Raw genomic sequence first — 23,107 nt, 5'->3', positions numbered from 1 at the left:
TAATGCTACACATTTTGAGTCGGCATTTCTCAGAACTGGTTCTGCTCACAGGATTTTTCACACATAGGTGCATGCTTTGCCCAGTGGCCGATTTATATTTGTAATTATCACACAAATTCTGTCTGTCACTTCTATAATGGCCAGCAAAAATTATCCTTAGTATGTCTAAAATAGCCTGTTTATAGTAGGAGAGAGTCATCATTGAAACATCCCATATATAAAACACCAGGGCAAACACACATCACAGAATAATGTACTAGAAGCTATTGAGCTAGGATGTGCCCAATGCAACCCATCCAAGTGTGAGCTAGGAAGACGTAGAGAAACTAAATTAGGAATAACGTTCCTGTATGAGAAAGGGAATCTTTTCACATAATGCCTAGGATACCTTCAAACCAATACTGGTCTCCAGATTTTCAGTAAGTGTACATGCATTGAGTGATAACTAAATTCAAATGAACAGCAACATATGCCCTAAAGTTAATAAATTTTGCAAAGATGCTGGACTCTTTTACAGTTGAACTTTGTTATAATAAAGTTGCATCTAGGACAAAAATATCTTCATTATAAGCTGGAATTTGTTATATGCATATATTGATTACACGCCAACATCAGTGATTTTAAATTTGCTTTGTTACATCCAATAATTTGTTATATTCATGTTCATTACATCAAGGTTTCACTGCATTCTTTCACTGCAACATACGCCTTCAAATGAGCAATTTTAAGTAGATGTCGGGGTCTCATATTCCCCAACATTCCATCTTCCCCACATGACAATCGAGCAATGGTGGGAATCATAATCATAGTTAAAGCAGCTACAAAGAGATTGTGCTACTGCTCTATTATCAGGGCCAAATGATGAAATTAATTAGAGTGCAAAGAGCAACTTGCTGGCTTGAGGATGTTGGCACACATGGAACTACACTCGAACCCACTTAGAACAATATTCAAGTGCCAAGAAAATCCCATTGTTTTAACCAATAATGAACGTTTTTCCAATTCAACTATGCACATGGCGTATCCTCGCTCCCAGCTGCAATCAAGCTGTGCCGCCATTACCGCAAGGCAAGTGTGCGAAGCGAGTGCGTGATCCTTTGCATGATATGCGGCAATTTTCTGAGCTTGAGGAATTGAACAATAATTTTGCACGTGTTCTGGGCGATAATATTGGTTAAGGAGACACTTCAGCAGTTCATTTGATGAAAAAGACTGCAAGCAGCTTTGTAAAAGAAAATGATTCCGTGAACTAGTGCTCAAGAGATAGGCTTAGCATTTGCGACGGGTCTCGCGCCAGGCACTTGTTCTGTTGAGCGCACAAACCCAGCGTAGAATGTTGCACATGCTGTACAGGTGTGGCATGCACGGTCAAGCTAATTTTAATTAAGAAAGAAATACACTATGTCACCAGTGAGCCAGCACACAATTCTCGCTGAGTGAGACAACCCTGCAGTCTGGTACTAACAGCTTGACATTAGTGCCATAAACATTCAAGTCGCCATTGCCACCCTACAACTGATTGAGCAGTTTCGGTGCTGTTTTAATCTACCAGTATGTATACACAGGGTTTTTACCATTGGCTGACGGAAGAGTTACCGGATGCGTCACAGAAATAGCTGTACGGTTATGTGGGGCCAAACAAGAAGAGGAATGCTGCCACACAGTCCATTGGAATAAATCGCATGAGACCAAAGCAGCCCACCTGTGGTGTCGCATTATACAGAACTCAGTCATTTTTTTTCCAGGCAAATAGATTTACATAACTGACATAATGTGTTGTGCCCACTCCCTTCCTGCACCCCCATACCATGCCATACGCTACATCTTGAGAGAAAAACAATATCTGCCCAGTAGTGCACTCGCAGTATGCAAGCAGAATTTTTGCAGGTAACTTGTTCAGCATGATGAGCTGCTTGTAGTGCTTGATCTTTATTGAGCACAAGCACATGCACACATATGGTAACAGCTTCACTTGCATCAAGACTCCAAACAACCTCAGAGTTAATTCCGAAAAAAGTTAATGCTGCAACGCATTTGACAGCCACACGCCTTCACCAGTTGGATCAAAGTACTGGCCAAGCTATTCAAGAAGAAATGATGGCACATCTCTAAAATCTTGGTTCCATGATGTCACATCTGGCATGATGCCTTCGCGTTGGCAAGATGGATTTGCACGAGGCTCCTCCACTCCACAATGCATAAAGGTGCCACGACAGGGTTTGCTGACTCTCTGACATGGCGCAGAGACCGCTCCTCAATCAGAACATCAACAAACACGGGTTTATTGCCCCAAGATACACCACAGTGCGGCAGTCAGGGCGCTTACGTACAAAGGCTCACCACAAGACCGATCGAGTATAAGCACCCGCTGCACTAAGGCTAACTGGGTAGTCCACCAAGCGCGAGAATGAGAAGTCGCAGGAGCAAAGGTCCTATGTAACCAACCCTTTGCAGGCCTGTGAGAATCTGCCACAGCAGTGAAGCCATGAAGCGCTCAGAAGATGAGAGCTCGAGTGAAGAGTGCGTCCAGGGGCTGCCACTCGGGAGGGCAATCAGGGCACGCCCCAGTGATGTGTGCTCACTCGGTGACTCGAAGCCGAGAAGGAGAAGCACGGTTTGCACGGGAGATTAGCTCAAGGGCGCTATGTCTGCCTTGCTGCCACTGGAGCAGCAGTTCCCGGAGATCAAGCTACACAGCACACGCGAGCTGGGGGATGAGGTGTGGGAAGGCACCTCGATCCCAACGTCAATAAATGAAAGTAGTGTTATTGCTACACATGCGAAAATACGCGCATGATAAAGCAGGGATGATGAGAAGCTACTTCAACACAGACGACAACAAACAAGAAAGGGATGGGAGCGTGGGCCCATGGGCATCTTGCCTGTCAAATTTAGTTGAAGCGGTAGCCACTAGAGGGGTTGCTTACTGGAAAAAGGTCCATTATTATAACCGGGTTGCACGAAAAAAAGCAGAGGGGACCAAAATTCAAGCATTTTAACTATACAGAAAGAATAACAGTCACACCCCCTTTTAGCATTACGGGGTGTAAGGGGGCTCCCAACTATCTTTAGTTTTCAGGGAAAATTTTTATATGAAGTGGAAAAATGTCTGTAGAAAGGAATCAACCTCCATATTAGAAAACTTGACACGGATTTCTTGAAAAAAATTCTTATTTCACTAAAGGTGGAAAAGAGCGTCTCAACGACTTGCAGATTTCACAAATCCAATAGCCTATCACTTTTAAAAGTAACATATCGTACCTCGCTAAATTTTTTTCTTTAAGCTTACGCCACTAGTACTATTGGCCGACGGAAAGTTAAATTTGTGTCACCCCCAATATGTTCTCGAAAAATTGCCAAACTTCGGTTTTTGAGCAACTGCTTCTGACTGACCCCAAAATTAGTGTGATGATGTGGATAGTGGCGTGTGGCAGTGACAAGACCAGCTTGGAATGATGACTGTGTTGTGGCAACAACAAGAAAAGAATTGGTGATGGTGATTGCGGAAGAAGACCACATGCCACCAACAAGGAAGCGGCACGCAGAGCGAGCGGAAGTCTCGAATGGCAGCTCGCAAAATGGTGGTTCAAGGCTCGATGACCGGCGACTGGGTGTCCTGCTACCGTGCGGACCTGGTCGGAGATCCCACTCGTGGCTGGGCTCTCCTGCAAACCAGCAACCTGCTGTTATAGCGGCCTGGTGCAGTGCTTCCTGCTGGGGGCTGGGGACTGGGACGCCTGAGCTACCTGCCTGCTGAGCGAGCCCGATGACTGGCGACCTGGTGTCCTGCTACTATGCGGATCTGGTCGGAGATCCCGCTCATGGCTGAGCTCTCCTGTGCACCAGAGGCCTGCTGTTACAGCAGCCTGGTGCAGTGCTTCCTGCTGAGCACCAGGGCGCTTGAGCTTGACGAGCCTGACCGAGCCCGACCTTCTAGCGGCTGTGGGGTTACAGGCCAGGCATTACAGGCCAGCTACAGCAGTGGCCTGGTGTTCTGCCGACCTGCTGTTCCCCTGCTTCCACATCGGGACAAGGTGCAGAGTGATGATGATGGCATAAGACGTAGCCATCGCAAGCAACACACTAGGTGTCTTCAAGTGTCAGACGACGCAGCGATGCACTACGCAACGACAACCGTCATGGTCACCACAACGCCGACGCACACCGGCGAGTCATGACGCATGAATGCTAGGCACATCCTTATATAGAAAGACAAATGACTTCCTAATTCTAGTCTGCGTGTATGTAAATTGTCTGTATCATGTTAGTGTGTCTGCATAAAGTCTGTGTTGCATGTAAAAAGCTCCCGTCTGCTGTGTCGTTATTAAAAGGATCCTGGGCCCAACGGAAACAGCAAGTTTGTTTCCATCACAATTAGTTTCTTTTTTTGCCATTTTAGCTAATGCAATGAGGCCGAAAAATATTTCTGACAAATCTTCAGAAGGTTTCTCACAAACTAAAGAAGTATGCAATTACACCATATATTTATTTGGTTATAACATCCCAAGAATGCAAAAATAGCCATAATTGGAAACTTCTAGAGACGTTTTAAAATTCAATTTTCTCCCTTAAAACATTGCAACACGTGTTTGCAGTACTACATTTAACAGTCCTGGGTGCATTATTCTAAAGAAATTTCTTAAAAATCGGCAATTATATTTTAAAACATTTCTAAAGTGTTCCAATTTTCACTATTCTTGCAATTTTAGCATTTTGGGGATATTATGTAGAAAAACATATGCGGTGTAATTGCATACTTCTTTCTTCAGTTTATGAGAAACCTTTTTAAGATTAGTCAAATATATTTCAGCTTCATCGCATTAGCTAAAATGCCCCCCCCCCCCCAACATTACCCTGATGTCAGGTTAGTCAGAGGAAGTTGCCCAAAACTGAAGTATGGCAATTTTTCAAAAACATATTGTGGATGACACAAATTTCACTTTCCATGGACTAATAATACCAGTGGTATAAATTTACTGAAAAAATTTTCGCGGGGTACAATGCATTAATTTTAGTGATGGGCCTTCTAATTTGTAAAATCTGCAAGTCTTTAAAGAGCTCCTTTCCACACTTAGTGTGTTGGGACGCTTAACTCTCACATGTTCCCCGATGTTTGCCCACACGGCTCTCGCATCTCCTGTAATGCAGCTTGTCCGCATACCTGGGGACCGCCACCGGTCGGTGTCATTGCAGATTAGTATGAGAGATGGCACGAGTGTTGCGTTTTTAATGCCACCTAACGGCGGGGTTACTCGGGCACAAAAGGGAGTAAGTAGCCTGTTCCTCTGGATTGAGGTTGGCAGGCTGAGGGACGTATTGCGTGCTTGCTGCCCATTAACGAGACCGCTCTGTGAAAGGCTTAGGAGCAGGACACCAGAATGGACCAACATGATCGTTCGAATGTGGCACCGTTCGCATGACCATACACAATTAGGCGTTGGTGTCCAGCATGGGGGCGAACATATTCGCTCGCTATCCAGTCGTGGTGAGTTGACTTCGATTAGTCACGTGTTCATCGGCATGTTCTATTGTTAATAATTCGGCTAGCTAGTTTGGTGCATACAAGGCGCAATAAATGCCCTTGTCATTGTCTGGACGAGAAAATAGGGGGTTAAAAGAGGGGCAAGATTCTTATTAATCATATCATGAGAAGCCAACTAACAAAGACACCAAGGAAAACATGGGGGAAATTGCTTGTACTTAATAATTGCATTAATGATAAATTAATGGCAATGAAAGCTGATGAAAAAACAACTTGCCGCAGGTGGGGAATGATCCCACATCTTCGCATTACGTGTGCGATGCTCTAACCAATTTGGCTACCGCGGCGCAGTTTCCCCATCCACTTTCTTGGGTATTTATGCGTTACCACTAGAACTAACCTTGGGAGTGTTAGCCAATGTCACCACTCGCAAACCTTGGCGGCGGATGTGGAACATCCTTTCTGCCGCAGGCGTCACGAGTACGCAATCTTTCTGGGTGAAGGCAACTGGTCAACAAACCCACACATGCTACCTGAAGGCATCAATGCTGCCGGATTCGAGACCCTCGTTATGTAAGGACGTCAACCGAGGGGCAAGAGTTTTTGACTAACTTTTGACTGTAACTGACTGTTCAGTAACTTCCTTGTGCCACATGGAGGGCCTGGGTATGGGTGGTTTGAAAATCTTTTTGCCGAAACAATACCCAATGCTGGAGCCAACACCAGATTTTCTGCAACACATGGACCTGAATGCTCTTACGTTAAAAGTGAAAAGTATCTCACCAATAAGCATGGGGAACGATGGACCATTCTCCCTGATGTAAGTCGCCAGTTTCTCCATGCAGGCATCTTCATCCACACCACCTTCGTTCCAAAGAACCACTACAAAGACAAGGCAACATGCTTCTTAGTAGGCTATGTACATTAATTAAGCTCTCTTGTTTTGATGAAAAAAGCCAAGGACGCCAACTGTGGAGTTCCGAGGTGAATGCCACAATGTGGACTACAATGTGACAGTAACAAATTAGCAATCAGTTCTAACAGTAACCTCATTTTCAGGTTGAGCTATATATATATATATATATATATATATATATATATATATATATATTTAACAGCCTTCTCTACCTTAGCTGTCCAGCAGAAATGTGTAAAGAACATGCTGACAGAGAGCACAAGAAAAGACACTTCAACACAGAAGTACCACAGCCGCCAGTGAAGTCAAATAAGGCTCTCAAAGCAGTACCGACATTTATTTTGAAGTTGTAGAAACTCTACATACTTCGGACATGTCAAAGGATCACACGTGGCATGTATAAAATTTGGGAAACACCGATAAGGTACTTTAATTTGATACAAAAGTTCTCAAAATGTTGGGCCTAGCTTTGTCGACATCGCGACGTTCCGACAGAAAGCAAAATTTACCGACGTCGTGTGGCGATAAGGCTTGGTTTGACAGTGTTACTCCTAAAACATTGAAATAAACAAGAGTGCTGTGCGTGTTTATTCTGGTTGCATTTGCGTGTGGTAGCCACAGTGACAGGACCATCACTGAGCAAGCTAGTGTATCCCAAAGGCACAATGCATAAACATCTTGGATACTGAAACTGGTTCACAGAAACAAGTACGTATTACAGTAAATTACTCAGACTACTCTGGTGTTTGCAAGTAGTTTTTCTAAGGCTTAAAGTGTTCGGGCCATTATTTAATGCAAGCAATTAAGTTTAAAATTGTGCTTTGCTTAAAGGGGCCCTGGAACCAGCTCTTGGGCTTAGTGAAAAAACACAGTATAGGGACAGCATACACTATGAAAATCTCAGCCAAATTTTGCAGTCGTGTGTAGCGTGCGGAGCTCATAAGCAGAGCGTGAAGTCACCTTTCTCTCAAACCCTCCCTTTTGAACCGAAGCCTTCTCCTCATCCTCACTCTTTTTGGGCTGCTGTATCTAGTCATATAGCAGATTCCTATATGCGGCTGCTATTGGCCAATAGCCGACATCAATCAAGAAAGGTGTCTAAATCAGTGCACTTCTTCCTACTGTTACTGTGCATTTATTCGCACAGTTTAATGAACAGGCTGAAGCAAGTGAAAATTTGTGTTTTGAATTTTGATAGTAATTATGTACTACCAGAAGTACGACTATCATACTATGTCGTCCCCAAACGCTCGGCCACACCCACCTGCATAGGACAAACTTTGGTTACATCGCTTATCAGTGTCATATCCATCCGGCCTCGCTAATTTCTCTTAGTTTTGAACACTCAATTAGCCTCGTACCACGCAGAACTTCAGGTCAGACCAAACGTACGTTTACCAGCACACACTCACTCCTTGCCAGTCCTGGCTAGATGCCTTGGCAGACTTCGCTTTGTATTGAGCTATTGCGCAAAATGCGCAATTTGGATGTGGCTACTATCCGTTGGTCAAGCTGGTCCACACCACATAGCATGGACATACTGGAGCACGAGCGCAAGCGCACACTCCAGCCCTGTTGTGCACTAGTTAGCCACTACTGTTGTATGTAGCTGCGTCTGCAGCAAGCAAAGATATCGCGGCCAGCGTGGGGTGCCACGACGAGTGTGCTGGCTGAGCTCCTGTGGCTTGCCGAGGACAACTGCATGCTCCGATTGGCACCTGTGGGTGACATGACTTAAGGACCGAGTGCAAACATGATGAAGAGGTCACCTGCTTCCCAGGTTGCACAACCTCGAGGTGTGTCGTCATCATGGTTGAAGCTCATTACGTTAGGAATCCTTTCAAGGAGTCTGGAAAATGGCATCCATCTAGCTGAAGTGCATGTTGCCGACGTACTCACATGAAGGAACATGACGACGAAGTTTGTTCGATCCTTGGAAATTGTGTAGACAAGTGTGAAAGGAAATGTACAACTCATGTCACTCAGTGCGAGAATAGCCACACGTAGCTATCTGGTACATTGTAGCATGGCAAAGGGATGAGACAATGTGAACTCAACCATAAGCTGGGGGTACAGTGTAAGGAAAATAAGTTAGGTGATGACACTGTGGCCAGTGCAGTGTCCAGATTGTGTTCACCGCCTATGCTGCTTCCGTTTCCCGGCGACAGGTGGCACCAAGTCGGAGGCTCACTGATTCACACTGTGTAGGTTATCGCTGCCGAGCCTTGCTCATTTGTCATGCTCAATATTGGGGTATAAAAAAAAGTATGCGCATGGATGAATGCACTAGGCTTCTGCAGTAACCAGACGGATTATCTAAGAGGATACGCAGCTAATTTGTCACCAGCATTTTTGCAATAGCTCCAATTGCTAAGAAATGTTGAAGTCTGTATATCAATCATATTTTCTAGTTGCTCCTGCCAATGTCTCAGCAAATTGAAGCAAAAGAAAAATAAACTTCCTAAAAGCACCTTGAACCATTGCATCTCTAAGCTTACACATGTGCTTGGTTACAAACTTGACTCGACACACAACCCCTGCTCAGTCTTCCAAGAGAATAATAGATGCTCTTTCACCAGAAAAAAGAAATGCCTAACCATAAGTAAGTCTGGTGGTGTGTACAGCGCTCTTATACTTGCTGTATAATGAATGGTATGCTGAAACAAGGGGTGAACACACGCTTTATTTTTCCACAAAACTATATCTTACAAGGCACAAACTGTTTGCAACATACATTCACAAGAAATATAACACATATTAGTATATTCTGTAAACTTTGCAACAAAATTCGGGATGAAAATAGTTTTGCTAGCTTTCTTTTCTCTTCAGCTTGTTCCTTAATGTTCATGCTTACGGCCTTACAGAGTGCCGCCACATTCTCATTGTTAAGGGCAGAATATGTGCAATGACTTCTTTGGGCTCATGTGAAGCACATGCTCCTTTTCCCAGTATACAGACCGACCATCTGAATTTTTCCCAAAGTACTGCTCAGCTGTTCTCAACAACTGAACGAACTTCAAGTTGGGGTGCAACAGTCCACCTCTGCTCTTTGTGTTGGTCAGGGATGCTCAACAGAGCTGTTCTCTGGAATGGTAGAAGCAGATCGGCAACAAAGAGCAACTGGTGTATTGCTGCTCTTCTGTTGGTCCACGACTGCTCTCTTGCTCTATTTTTTTCAAAGGAAGAAGAAACTTGTTACTGCATGTAAAGAAATTATAGAATAAGAAATGTTTCTGCCATCCGAAAGGTACTCATCTATATTTTATCATCACTTCTATTAAACAAGTTGATGTTATAGGTGTCTTGCTACTGGTTTATTTTTTTATCAAATTTTTTCTTCCTGTTATATTCTTTGTAACACCTGAAAGGAGCTGAAGGTAAATAAATGAATATTCATTTTGCAGATGCCACCTAATAGTGAATAGTAAGTACTGATGCAATCAGTAGCACACTATGCTATTAACTGTCCTATGAGAACCTGGCTAATTATAGTAAAATATATTGAACGTAAAAAAACACGACTGTGTCACACAAATCGTATTTACACTAATTTCTGTTCACTAGTTATTTCAGAACATTTCATGATTTCTTGCTCCTAGTGAGCTTAGATAAGGCAGCTGAAGAATGCCACCTGAATATAAAGAAGAAATTACCTTTTTGGCTGGATGATTAAGTGCGTCGACAGTGCATGTGCCACTCAAAGTGTCAGTGTCGTGTTGAAAAGCATCCTCTTCTTCACATGGAGGGTGCACAACACTGCTGAAATCAAAGCGTGGCCGCTTACGCAGCGCGCCTGTTGATTCAGCATCAGCATGTTCTGAACTTGTTGTCTCTAGTGCAATAAATTTGGCGTATTTTCAACAGTCAAGTAAAGCTGTTCAAAAGCATTAAACGCTTTTGGCTGCCCTTGCTTCTGAAAAGTTGGCAGCAGGGCCTTCTGTTTTCGCGGAGGTTTTCTCGGTTTTTTTGCTGCACGATCAAGTATTTTGGGCAGTTTGGGAAAATGCTAGGCACAGCGTCAGGTGAAAGCACAGGTTTCCTTTGAGAGTGCAGAAGGACGTGTTCCTTGTATTCTGCATGATGTGCTACAGAGATCACTCCATATGGGAAGCGCTTCGTACACACGTGGTCAGTAGGCTGCAAAACTATCTGCTCTTGGAAGCCACTCAAAGTGTCAGTGTCGCGTTGAAAAGCATCCTCTTCTTCACATGGAGGGTGAAGCCACTTTTTTAAACGCTCAGGTTCATGTGGAGCCTTGATAAGCAACACATGCTCAGAACAAGTCTCGACTTACAATTTTCCACAAAACACTTTTTGCCCCGGCCTGAGCACAGCTAACTGGCACTTGGCGTCACAGGCCGCGGCGCAGCATGTGTTGAATGAATCCCAGAATACGAATCAGCACAACAAATGCACTCACAGGCACAACACAACGCTTTTCAAAAACAAAGACAAGCCTTCAGCCCGCGCAGCTAACTTGCACTCTATTTCACATGCTGCGGAGCAAATCCCAGACTGCGAAGGGGACAATAATAAAATAGCAGCACAAAATTTTTGAACACACTTCGCATTGACCCAGATTGGTGAGAAGCAGGCTAACAAAGCAGAGTTCTAGAGAAATCTAGAGTATGTAGAGAAATTTTGGAGGCTCCGAACATTGGGTTGGAAAAGAATATATATGTGGAAGCCCAACTTCTCTTGCTCTAGGCAACCCAAGATATGAGCCGGCAAGAACTGTCATGTGAATTGAAGCCATGCACCTGGCAATGGCTTATCATACGCTGCATCCGCTGTTTTGTCATTGTGTATTCTCTTGACTGGAGCCCACAATATGGGCAATGTCTCATTGACAATAAACCAGTAGGCAGTCTGCGCTCTGTCATTTTTGCCTGGTGTTACATCGTGGTTATAGTTTTACTCAGTCACTCAGCGCATTACAAGATGACCGAACACCGTACAAGTGTTTCCCAACTTTCATACTTGCCGAGTGCTGTCCTTGTGCATTCGAGGAGAGCTACCGCAGCTTCAAAGAATGTGTCAGTACTCCTTTAAGATTTGCAATTAAAAAGACTTCCATTAAACATTGCATATCTTACTTTGGTGACCCCTGTCTCCCGACAGCCAGTCTCGAAGTGCCCAAAGAGTCTCTTCTGTCACGAGCTTTGGGAACCTGCAAACAGTGGCCTCTCAGTTTGCATTCTCTGTATGCACGCCAACCTCTTGGACGAAAGGTACCAAGCGTATGCAACAAAAGTTGGTTGAGAGTAGCAGTCATTCATATACTTACCGATGTTTCAAAAAACCAATCAGCAGGTCATTTCCCCGGTTGCTCACAATTTGTGCAGACTCCCTGTGGCAGAGCACGTTAGTTCAATATTGGTAAACATTTTCTACCCATTACAGTAGGCAGGATACTTACTGTGTTGAAATAATTTCATCACGTGTTCGTCTGTACATAAGAACAGGGCCTCCATATCTATGAGAAATTTAGAACAAAGGCATAAATAAAATGGACTGGCCTTATCTTTTTCTGAAAACAGACTAAGGAGGTTCTTGCATATTATGAAATACCTGTTGAGTTGGTCCAGATTGTTTAAGTTCAGGTACCCTTTGATTGTTCGCCTCACGATAGGCTCTGGAAACGAGCAAAATAGGCATGACATGTTTGCATACACAAGTCTCCTAGTGTACTTCTAATATTAGGAACCTAAGATTTTCCTCCTGAAGAAAGGGTAGCAGATTCAACTCTATGAATGCTTCAATATGAGCATCACTGAGAAAAAAGCAGTAACTGAACTAAGGCAGGCAAGTAAAAAAGACATTCACATAAGACAACTTTTGTAACAAATAAAAATGAGAAAGTTACCTTTTCAGAGAAAAGGAAAGCCTCCAGCATTAAATAAAGAAATAACCAATGCATGACAGAACATAGGTCACTGATTAGGCAAACTGATCACAACTTCAAATCGGGAAAGTTGAAATGGTAGATAAAGAAAATGCAACGGAAGAGCTTAACCCTTTCAGTTTGGGTTTTTCTTTTTTCTTTTTTTGGAGGTGACGTGCCGCCTGTTCTTTATTTTTTTTTTCTTGTATGTATAAGACGAAGACAGAGGTTTATTTTTGGTTATGCACATGGGAAAAAATAAGACAGACAATGGAAAATGTTTCCTTGGTATGGTTCTTGCATTCCTAGCTGACAAAAGGAATCGAATGCGCAGCAGACTAAAAAATGCCATCGTTCTCTGAATTTTTTCACGGTGTCAGGGTCAAGATTTGACACATATGAAGTTGCCTCTTCCAAGTGTGAGCGACAAACTGTCATCTGAGTATGAGCTTGGCTCGTATTTAGAGTCGGAGATGAAGGTTCCACATGAGCAGCCATCTAAAAGCAATCTAGCGGCCATGCTCAAAGAAGGAGGGCTTTTGTTTATTCGAACTCGACCAGACAAAGCAGAGAAAGCAACAGATGAAACAGAAAGCAACTGAAGAAAGATATACAACAGAGGGAAGAGCTGTTACAGACAAAGCACACTAACGAAAAGAGCACCTTCGTTACTGCAAAGTAGGCAAGCAATGTGAAGATAGTGGGAAACGGTATAAAAAAATGAAAAAAAGAGAAAGAAGAAAATCTTTTATATAAACCAGGGTGTCTACCAAGTTGAAAGTTCCAAATTTCCTGAGTTTTTGAGGTTTTTCCTGAGTGCCATTGGAAAATTCCCCGAGTGACACAGAACTCTATTATGTCTACATGGGCTGACACCATGTCACCTGATGCTGTCACTTTCTAGTAAGCATGTAAAAAAAGAAATGACTAATTCCAGTTTAAATGGTAAAGAGTAGTGCTTACTTTATTCAAGAAGAAAACAGAAAGGAGGGGCTAGTAAAATTCACAGTGAATAAAACATGTTCGAAAAAATTGTAAAACCCATTGCAAATCAAGTCAAACATTCTTAACCCTTTAAGGCGCCTTGTACACAATTGTGTACGTTGTACTTCTGGTGCTTTTTTCGCGTTTAGGGCACGCAATTTTCTATTAGGTTGGCTTTAGCGCATTTCCAAACTTTAAACTGACAACCATGTGCATTTTGGGTGCCATCTGTCGCATTTCGGTGATGATGTTCATATCAAAACAAGAAATGGCGGACGCCGGAGCAGCAAAGAGCGGTGAGTCAAGTTTTTATTTTTTTAGAGCCGCTTTTTTTTATTGTGGCAAGCGAAAAAAATTAGACGCGCTTGTGCATCATATGAAGTACCGAGGAGTGATAATTTCATCCATTCTGAGGAGATGACCGAACGCTAACGCTCGCACGCGCATGTGTATACGATTGTGTACAAAGCGCCGTGGTCGCTGCAGAAATGAAGAACGCTAAGAGTTGCTTTGATTTTCTTTCCAGGTTTTTTGGCCATTCGTCGTTCATCTTTCTACAATGCAAACAAGCATAAGAAAACCCAATAGACAGCTGAAAGGCTTTTGGAGCTCATTGCTGATAAATGTTTCAGACGTCGGGGAAAGTGACGAAGAAGAAGCCACGTGTGAAGCGACCGACGCCTGCGTTGCAGCTGCGTTCACCAACCTCACAGAAGAGGAAGATGCTGCTGCAGGGGAAACGCAAGCTGAAGAAGTGGACACTGACCCCCGAATGCAGAGATCTAACTTGGATCGGGCTTGGACTTGACTTGACGAAGTCGGCCCGAAGCAAGAGGTGGACTTCAAAACGCCCAAGTCGGCTTTCGCGTTTCATAGACGCTCAAGCTGACTTGCTTCGTCAAGTCAAGACTGTGCTTCAATGCAAAAGCAGGTTGCTCGTCTGTGTTCGAGGTTAACAATAAATTTATTAGCGTAAGGCACGTTGTACAGCAAAAAAGTATGTATCTTTCCAAATTTCTACCAGGGCATAAGTGCTGAAGTATAGTTTGCGTAAATTTATTCCATCTGGCTACGTCCGCCGCTGCGATGGGCAGTGTTGCTTGCGGAAAGCGCGCGTTCCCGGCGGGTTTAAGTGGTCTTCAAGTTTCGGTGTTTTGGGCGCGCTTTTTGAGTTGCAGGTTTCGCCATTTTCTTAAGTCGCTGCTACACTTTTGGGCGACAGTGTATTTGAGCGCAAATCAATTTTATGGTCACATTTATTTTGGTTTTAGCTTATATTTAACTCGGAGGTCTTGTTGCGTGTTTGTATAACTGGCCGTGGAGAAGCGAACGAAATGGTTGGTTCGTATGGTGGTCTTTGAACGGCTTTTGTTCTCGATTGCCGCAAGGCGTTCATGCGCCGTCTGGGCCGGCAACCGGATACAAGAGGCCGAGACGAGGCATACGGTCGGTTTCTGAGGGAGCTCGCGCGTCCCTTTTCGCCTATAGGCATTCCAGTAGGAAGGCGACGGCCCTTGTTCTGCTCGGGCTACGTGACCCTTTGAAGAAAAAGCCAACCTATTCGAACGCACTAGGCCGGAGTCACAAACAAGAAAAAAACTGCAACATGTGCTGCGAACGAAGAGTACCGAGCGCCGTAGAGTCCCCTGCCCAGACCCATATGGGTGACAACACCCGATAAAAAACAAAATAAATAAATAAAATGACACGTGCAAATGATTTGTCTACTTCGTATGGAGGGTTTGTCGAGAACAACGAGATGGAGAGTGTGGCACAGTCGTGGACATCGCAAATTGGCAGCGCGTGTAGACGACACGCGCTCAGAAACTGTCATCTGTTAGGAAAACAAGTTGTGGGGCTCGCGCGACGGCCGCGCCGCATTTGGTGCGAAATTACTGTTCTGTCAACAGGCTTTGACGCTGAAATGTCGCACTCACGTACGCTCTCCTCCCAAGAGAATGCACCGCAACGCAAGACGGCACCCCGTTTTACAGAAGACGAAAAGAGCCTGCTGACGACACTCGTGAACGACTACAAGCATATTGTGGAATGCAAGAAAACTGATGTCGCGTCGTTGACCAAGAAGAATCAGACGCAGAAAGAAATAGCAAAACATTATTATGCCAATCACGGGATTACGCGGCACGATCACCTGCAACTGAAGGAATGCTGGGCCAACCTGAAGCAAAAGCGGAAAGAGGAAGCTGCGAAAGAAAAGGGAAAGCGCCACAAAACTGGTAAGCGCACATGTTCTGCATGTCTGGCTTATTTTGGGCCACTTTTTATTATGTTAATGCCCATGTTTCGTATTCGGTGGATGAGTGCGTGACAGTTCAGAATGCTGAGCGTAAATATGGTCGTGAGCGCTAATAACTGGTGATGGTACGTGTAGTCACAGGAGATGAGAAAATACACTCGCAATCAATTTTTCCGCGACTGCGGGAAGCGCACCAGCATCGGGCGCAGGTGCTTCGCGATGAGCAGAGTCACCTTTCCAACTGCGCGGCACACTTTTGACTGAGGAATGCGGACCGGACCTCCGGTGACTGTTTGAAACGTGCCAGCGCCGTAAAACATCACAGCCATCAGCAACTGCAGCATGGGAGGCACACAGGCGGTCCTCTGTTGTCCCCGCTTACCCGGATAGGAAACATAGCGAGAAGTCGCACGGCGTTCTTTGTGAATCTGTAGCGACCGAGCAATTGTTCGTCGTCGTACAGCTCCATCGCATTCCCTCGGTCACGTAGGGTGGGTCGCGGAATTTTCAGCAAGGGTTGCGCCTCTGAAAATGCTGTATCCATGGCGTGGAGAGCAAACTCGAAAGCAGCTAACCTCCGCACGACGTCCGTTCGGGAGGTTGCCATGTTGGAATAACACACGAAGTCAGTTTCAAGCTAGCCCGGGAGCAGACTTGAAACTTGAGCGGACTTCGACGCAGCCAAGTCGTTCGCAAGTCGTCCGCAAGATCAAGCACGATTTACGACGCGCGGCGAAGCTGTCTTGAGACTGCCAGAAGTCAAGTTCGAGCCAAGTTAGATCTCTGCATTCGGGGGTGAGTGCTTTTTCCTTTTGTGAACATGGGTATCTGCAATTCTTGGCTGGACTACCACCGCGACAATGAAACGCTACCTAGAGCTAAACTCCTATATTTGATGAATTTTCGCTTGCAAGTTGCCGAAGCATTAAGTCGGTACTACCCGAGAAAAAGCGTGGAAGGCCTTCTCTTGCAGAGATCCAAGCACCACAACCAAAGATAGGGCAAAAAAGCAAGAATATCGCTTCCTTGCACCGACGCACACTAAGACTCCTTTGACCATTGGCCCGAATCCTGCGACCAGAAGGTGCGAATGAGCTGCAAGCTCGAGAAGTGCACACGAGGCGCCCGGATATTCTGCACGAAATGCGCCGTGCCACTGTGCCTGACAAAAGAGAGGAATTGCTTCCTCGCATTCCACAAGTGAATTTTGTGACCACCGAGGCGCTGTGTACACAATTGTGTACGATGTTGCAAATAATAAAGTTTCATGATAACTTTCAAGAATTCGATGGCTTTGTCTTTCTTAGGTCCCAAAAAGAATGTTTATATATAAAAAGATTTTTTTCTATGCCTAATTGCAAATGGCGCCTGAAAGGGTTAAATAAGGATAAAAAGGAGATGCATAAAAAAGCAAATATCGTCGAATATGAGCTACTTCTATCAACTAATAGCAAGCCCGTTGGTATGAGGCCCAAATTTTGTCAGAAGTGAGATTCTCAACAGCTGGCAAGTCAACCTCAACTGTCCTGACATACTCTCAGCCTGCGCACAAGGCCTCAGGGTCGAGTTTCACTGCTTTAAAGAGTTTATTTTCGTTTGGATGTGGGACACCTGCATCTCGGCATCAGCCAACACTTTGTTCTTTGAGCTCAAGCTCCTTCAAAGCAGTGGCAGCATGCTTCCTTTCCCGTTCATTTCTCAATGAGTAGGTCCTTTCTGTTCTCATTGTCTTTCAGTCGCACATTCGCCCCACGAACCATTTGAAGCATCCTCTTGGCCAGTTGTACAGTCAATGTTCGATTTTTCGGGCTCCCTAGGGGCCACGCAAACGTTCGAGAAACCGGGAACTTCAAAAAAGAAAGGACATCAAAAAATGAATGCACGTCTTTTACTGACCTTAAGGGCTCAAATCGCCACAAACACATCCGAAAAAGCTCTGAAGGACTGCCAGCACACTTATTAGGCTAATCTGTGCTCGTATTGTGACAGGAGATTGCGGATGCACGCCTGTATAATTAAGGATTACATACAGTGTCCCGTGGCAATTGCCCCTTTCAACGCTTGTTATGCTTCACCGCAATACCTTCGCGTATGCTTCACCGTTTAACATTGCTGTATCGGGCGAAGCTGACTTTCGGGAACCGGCATTATTTAACGTATTTAACGCGCTGTGCTTGCCGAGCTTCGAAGTCAATCGCGAGGACCACAAAGGCGGCGTCGGTTCCATTGCCGACAGTGGCAAATTATTTCAATGAAAAACACTGCACAGAATGGCAAGACGCTGAATAGCGAACGTCGGAAGTAGCTAGGCCTAGTGTTGCCGTAGTGGTGGCTACGGCTGCCAGCGAATCTGCGGGCAAGCACCGGTTCGAGGCGAGGAGATAATCGAAATGGCGGCAGTGGTGACTTTCATTAATGAATTAATGCCGTTTCGGTCCTGCGGCCACGGCAAAAAATCCGGAAAATCGGATGGTGAAGGGTTCTTGCACCCGAAATTTCAGACGTTCTTATACACTGACTATGGGGTGGTGCCGAGAAGCCGTGCGAATTATCGGGCTTCTGAGAAGTCTGTCGTTGACTGTACACTGGCAACTCCACCAGCCGATGACACAGCGTCAAAGACAATGCGTTATGATCCCTCTCTGTTACTCGAGCTAGCATTACCGCAACTTTCATTCCCTTTCAATAAAATTATAGCTCATTTTCCCTGATACAAGCACAAATTCCCTGAGTTTTTCCTCAGTATTTCCGACCATTCAAGATCCCTCAGAATTCCCGGTTTTCACGGTTGGTAGACACCTTCAATACGACAGATGGCAGAAACACGTAAGCCTTAGGCTTTGGCGCGATTATTTAAACGAAATATCGCTTCCATAGCAGTGTACAATGTTTAGGAGCCACCCTTCCCATTTGCAGTCAGGTGCGCTCTGCGTTGCATAATCACACCCACACAGGGGCTCATTCCACAGCTGTTAACAAAAACCACAGCTGAGCAAACTCAGAGAGGAGAAAATATTCCTGTAGAAGTATACAACAGCTGGCGGAACCACCTCAAAGCTTGCCAACTTCATGTTAGTGCAAACACCCGAATGTAGAGTAGAGAATGTATGGCTACGTCCGTGAAATGGCGGAACAGAAACATGGAAACATACCCGTATGTCAAGACACTGAAAGGGTTAAATTAGGGGCAGTCAGAGCAAGATAATGGAGTTTCAGGAACATGTTTCAAGGAATTAGTTTCATAATAATTTGGCTTCTGCATTAATGAAGTAAATGTAAAAACTCCTGCGAGATTAGAAACAAAATTTGTTAAATATGCTCTGAAATCAAGAAAATTCTAAACATTTCTTTAAACTAAGGCACTTAACATGAACTAACAACAGATAGAGCATTAAAAAGAAATATGGTGGAAATCACAATATTTCTTCCTGTACTGATAGAGACCAGCAAGAGATTGGCAGTTTAAAAAGTAGCAGTGCACATTCTCGACTGTCGATGTTTGTGGCATCCCTCTACATAGCAGAGAACACACAGAAAGTAAATTATTTTTAATTAGTATATTCCACACTGCCTACAGAAGAGCCCCAATGACATTAAAAAGCTTCAATAGTGCATTATTCATTGCTGAAGTAAAGGGAGGGTGGTAACGTCAATTTACAGTTCTGATTCTTAAATTTCAGTTATGTTAACATTTGGCAAACAAGGTTTTGAAACGAAATCCAAGCCACACTCACTTTCACTCGAGACTGGCCTAGAGGCTATATTTTAAAGAAATAATGACTATACTATAAAAATCAACAAAAAACAAACAAGAAACTCTGAGGAGCCCATATGAAGGACACTGCAAGGATGCTAGGAATTGCTTGTTAGCTCACCCCAGCTAGGAGGCATTTTGGATGCAGCCAGAGGGAGAACATCGTCAAAGGTAGCATCCAGTATCTATTTGCAAAAAGAACAGTAGCATATAGCAATGTGTAACTGATTCCCACAACACAAAATAAAAAGAAAAAAAAGGAATGCAATATTTTTTAGGTGTAGACTACACTGGACATCTTTGATTTACAAGTTGTGGACAGGTCGGGACACTCACTCGCATGGCCTCCGAGACCGTGCATGCTGGCAGATTTTTCTCTGGCCATCCTATTTGGCACATTCATCAGTCAAAAAGCAATCTGGTGCAAGCCGAGGGCTCTGGTACCCATGGAGACAGCCATAGAAAGCACACTGTGCAAGATCTCAACGTACGCATTGCTTCTCATTTGACCTGCTGCAGAAGATTTTCACAGGATATATTCTAGGCAATTTTTCACCTCGGCCTTGAACATTATGCCATCTCAACTATTTAGGAATTTTGTGCAGTTATTTTTCCTGTACCTTCCTACATCCTTATTTATTGATATTGAAGTGTATATAGTTCGTACTTATGGTTATATTTATTCATTTATTTTTCTAAACAAATCATGCGTAGATTCACGCACCACTGTCTGTGAACTGGTATCTTATAGTAGATGGCAGAGCTTATCTGTTGTCTGCATAGGTTTTCTTTTTTTTTTTTGTACTTTGCATTGCAGTGATTGAGCAATTGATATGGCAAATTTTCGTGTTTGTACGCTTACTCTGCAGTGTAATGATATTTGTATAATATTTACTAGTATTTCCCGTGTATACTTTTTCCTGTTTTTAGTTTTATGTTGCATATGTTGCTTTTATGTTGCATGTCCTCATGCCATGTTTATGCACTGCCTTTGATTTATGGCGCACTGTCTTTGTATTAAAAGTAACATTTTTCACGGTAATGCTGTCGTTTGATGAAATGTAGTTTGTTCACTATCATACTATGATGCAATGTATTTGATGCAATGTTGTTTTGAAGCAATGTATTTTTCACTATCATACTATGTTAATATTTATTTCTGTGTTGCTCACTGCTGTATCGGCTGTTTTGGGGAACTGTGACCTCGTCAGGCTTTACCGCTTTTTGTCGCAGTTCCCTCTTTCATCTTTGAAGGAAAATAAACCTCAACTTCAACATGTTACTGAGTTGTGCTAATAATGCTTTTGTTACATGGTGCCTTTTTCGGCCTTGTTGAATAAGGCTAGTTTTACATTGATGTAACCACATTCCACCTTTACCGAATGCCTTCCTGAAGGCATGTAGGGTATTCATAAATATATTTAAAAGAAAACATGCCATAAGCAGAGATGCAGGAAAGCAACTAGTATTTTTGTGTTTTGATGTAATTAACATTTTAATCATTACTGTTTTAGTTATGACAACGCCTGTTTAGGCTGCAACTCGATACACTAATAAACAAGTAAATAACTGCATAATTTATCATCTTGTACTTGGTGCACAATTTCTTGCACTATCCAACCTGCTGCATGCCTTTAGACTGTGGCATGCAGCAGGCAATAGTACGCAAACTCATGCAGCAGGCACATGGATTTTCTTTAATCTACAAAATAAAAGCCTGCTGCACCTTATCTGAAACATTCTTTGTGCATCTGCACATTTCAGTGGTACTTTGGATATTTGCCTTTGGACTGTCATACTTAATCCTGCGAGTTGGGTTTGTCCATTTGCTGACAAAGCCAACACCAAATACATAGACAACAAACTTTTTTTTTTTCTGTACACTCATAATAATTTGAATGCTTTTGCTTGCAGCGGGCTGATGCATGTCAATATGCACAACACTCATTCCTGTCGGTAAACAGGATTAAAAATTTCAGAATCAAATGGCAATGCAACCATTACAGCTGGCGATCAACTTAGCACAACAAAGCGTTACAGTGGCAAATGCAGCGAGAAATAAATTTAGAAATAAACCTTGGACTGCATGTGCCAAAAACACAATAAAATTATGAGGCCCACCATATTGGGGGGGGGGGGGGGGGGGGGGGGGGGGGGGGGGGGGGGGGCTCTGGATTAATTTTAACCACCTAAGATTTTCTAATGTGCACATATATCTAAGTACACCCGATGACAAAAGTTCACGGACCACGGGATCTACAAAAACATTCAATTTCCAAGCAGCCTGTAGCAGTAGCCAGTAAAACTGTATTCGACAATCCTGTTAGCATATGCTAGTCGAGGCCCGAAATGCAAATACCAGACTGCATTGTGAGGTTACGGCGATATTCAGCTTTTTCTCGGATCTCGTGGCCTGCAATATTTTGCCGCCGGGTGTACATGAACAAGTACCACATCTTTCTGTGAGCAGATCGTGCTACATCTTTTTTCACGCCCTATCACTACGGCGAAATGCATAGACATGCAAATGCCGACACCAGCAGGCAATTCACTTAAAGCTTTGAAACCAGCTTGCAAAACGATAAACATACATATAAGCCGCGAATTGTGAAGTATAGTGCAATTCTGTCACATAACGAACTCTTGCAGATATATTCCATTTCTAAATGCCAATGTGAATGTAGTGAGTGTATGTGCTTTGATTGGAAAAAAAAATTGAGAATAACTAGGTCCCAGCATGCACTTTGCTCCCCTCGTAGAATTTCAGCCGTCATTTCCAAGTCAGTAAGGGATCACGAGCATTTTCCGATGCAGATGCATCAAACGGCCCATTGAGCAGAAAAGCTGGCGGTGTCTGTAGTGGCAAAACGGCATCTAGATTCCTATTGGCTGTGACAGCATATCACGAGTGCTCATGTCACTGGCTCACAGTGCTGGCTCGGGCCTTGATGAAGCAGAGCAGGTGAAATGGAACACCAGCACGTGAGGTGTTGCGTGAGGGTAGAAGGCATTGCCGTGACACCACATCACTCTCGCTCTCAGAAGCTTGTGTTATTGGCACGTTCCTTGTTCACGCAAGCTTTCGCCTGTGTTCTAACTGCTCCTAGGTAAGGCCAAATCAAAATGTGCCAAACGTCTCAACGCACTCGCTTGCCCACAAGGAGTTGGTAACTTGAAGGACCGATCAGCGGCATTCAACTGGACATTAATGATTTTGCATCACGACTCATAAGAAGTGCTTAGGTGTCCCCGGATGTTTTTGTCACCTTATCTAAGCCGCAGCAAAAGTACTAGAGCACCTTAAAGCCTCCCCGACACATCAAAAGCCCTTGGTTGCGAGCACCGCGGTGTGGAGAACACATTTGAAGGACCCAGTAATCCATATCAGCAAATCCCTGTATGTTGTACAGCACACATATTGCTAGCAGTAAAGATTTTTGAAAACAGAACAAAGAAATGACCACTGACCAGCCCCTTGATGTCAGGATAGTTCATGGCTGCCCAGGTGGCACAGAAAGCTCCAATTGACCATGCATACACAATGATGCTATCAGGGGCAAAGCCCAGCCGGCGTATGGCAAACTGCATCACAACATCAACAGCATTCTTTTCTTGATCTGGAAAAGGCACTCCCTGAAAAGAGATGGATAAACTCATTTTCAAGCAGAAATGACACCCAATAGAGCGAAAAAAATTAGGCCATTTCTTCCCTTTCCCATAATGGTTTTTATAGCGTTCAAAACGACGAAATTAGAAAAATAGGCCACAGGCCTTGTGCCTGCTTCATCTGCCAGTGGGCACCTGAATTAATGAAAGTTCACAGCAATATA

At 44.0% G+C, this 23,107-nt stretch overlaps 1 protein-coding gene and 1 long non-coding RNA gene across 7 annotated transcripts in view; both read right to left on the bottom strand.

Annotated features, from left to right (window-relative positions):
* The window catches only part of LOC126547386 (phosphatidylserine lipase ABHD16A), a 154,965-nt gene that overhangs the window by 67,286 nt on the left and 64,572 nt on the right, over positions 1-23,107 (bottom strand). For all 6 annotated transcript variants that reach the window (XM_050195373.3, XM_055062894.2, XM_050195371.3 and 3 more), the window contains 7 exons: positions 22,746-22,910; positions 19,399-19,462; positions 11,970-12,033; positions 11,818-11,874; positions 11,686-11,748; positions 11,495-11,568; positions 6,266-6,364 (listed from right to left, as the gene is read on the bottom strand). In XM_050195373.3, the coding sequence (XP_050051330.1) occupies positions 6,266-6,364; positions 11,495-11,568; positions 11,686-11,748; positions 11,818-11,874; positions 11,970-12,033; positions 19,399-19,462; positions 22,746-22,910 (586 nt within the window). The remainder of the gene's footprint in view (positions 1-6,265; positions 6,365-11,494; positions 11,569-11,685; positions 11,749-11,817; positions 11,875-11,969; positions 12,034-19,398; positions 19,463-22,745; positions 22,911-23,107) is intronic.
* Positions 9,062-11,488, bottom strand: LOC129380830 (uncharacterized). The gene is made up of 2 exons (XR_008609040.1): positions 10,052-11,488; positions 9,062-9,564 (listed from the first exon to the last, which is right to left on the bottom strand). It is a non-coding gene; the product is annotated as an uncharacterized lncRNA (long non-coding RNA).

The sequence above is a fragment of the Dermacentor andersoni genome, chromosome 1, assembly GCF_023375885.2.
Source record: "Dermacentor andersoni chromosome 1, qqDerAnde1_hic_scaffold, whole genome shotgun sequence".
NCBI lineage: Eukaryota > Metazoa > Arthropoda > Arachnida > Ixodida > Ixodidae > Dermacentor > Dermacentor andersoni.
Note: the sequence above shows the minus strand (reverse complement) of the source record. Positions and strands in the feature narration are given on the sequence as shown.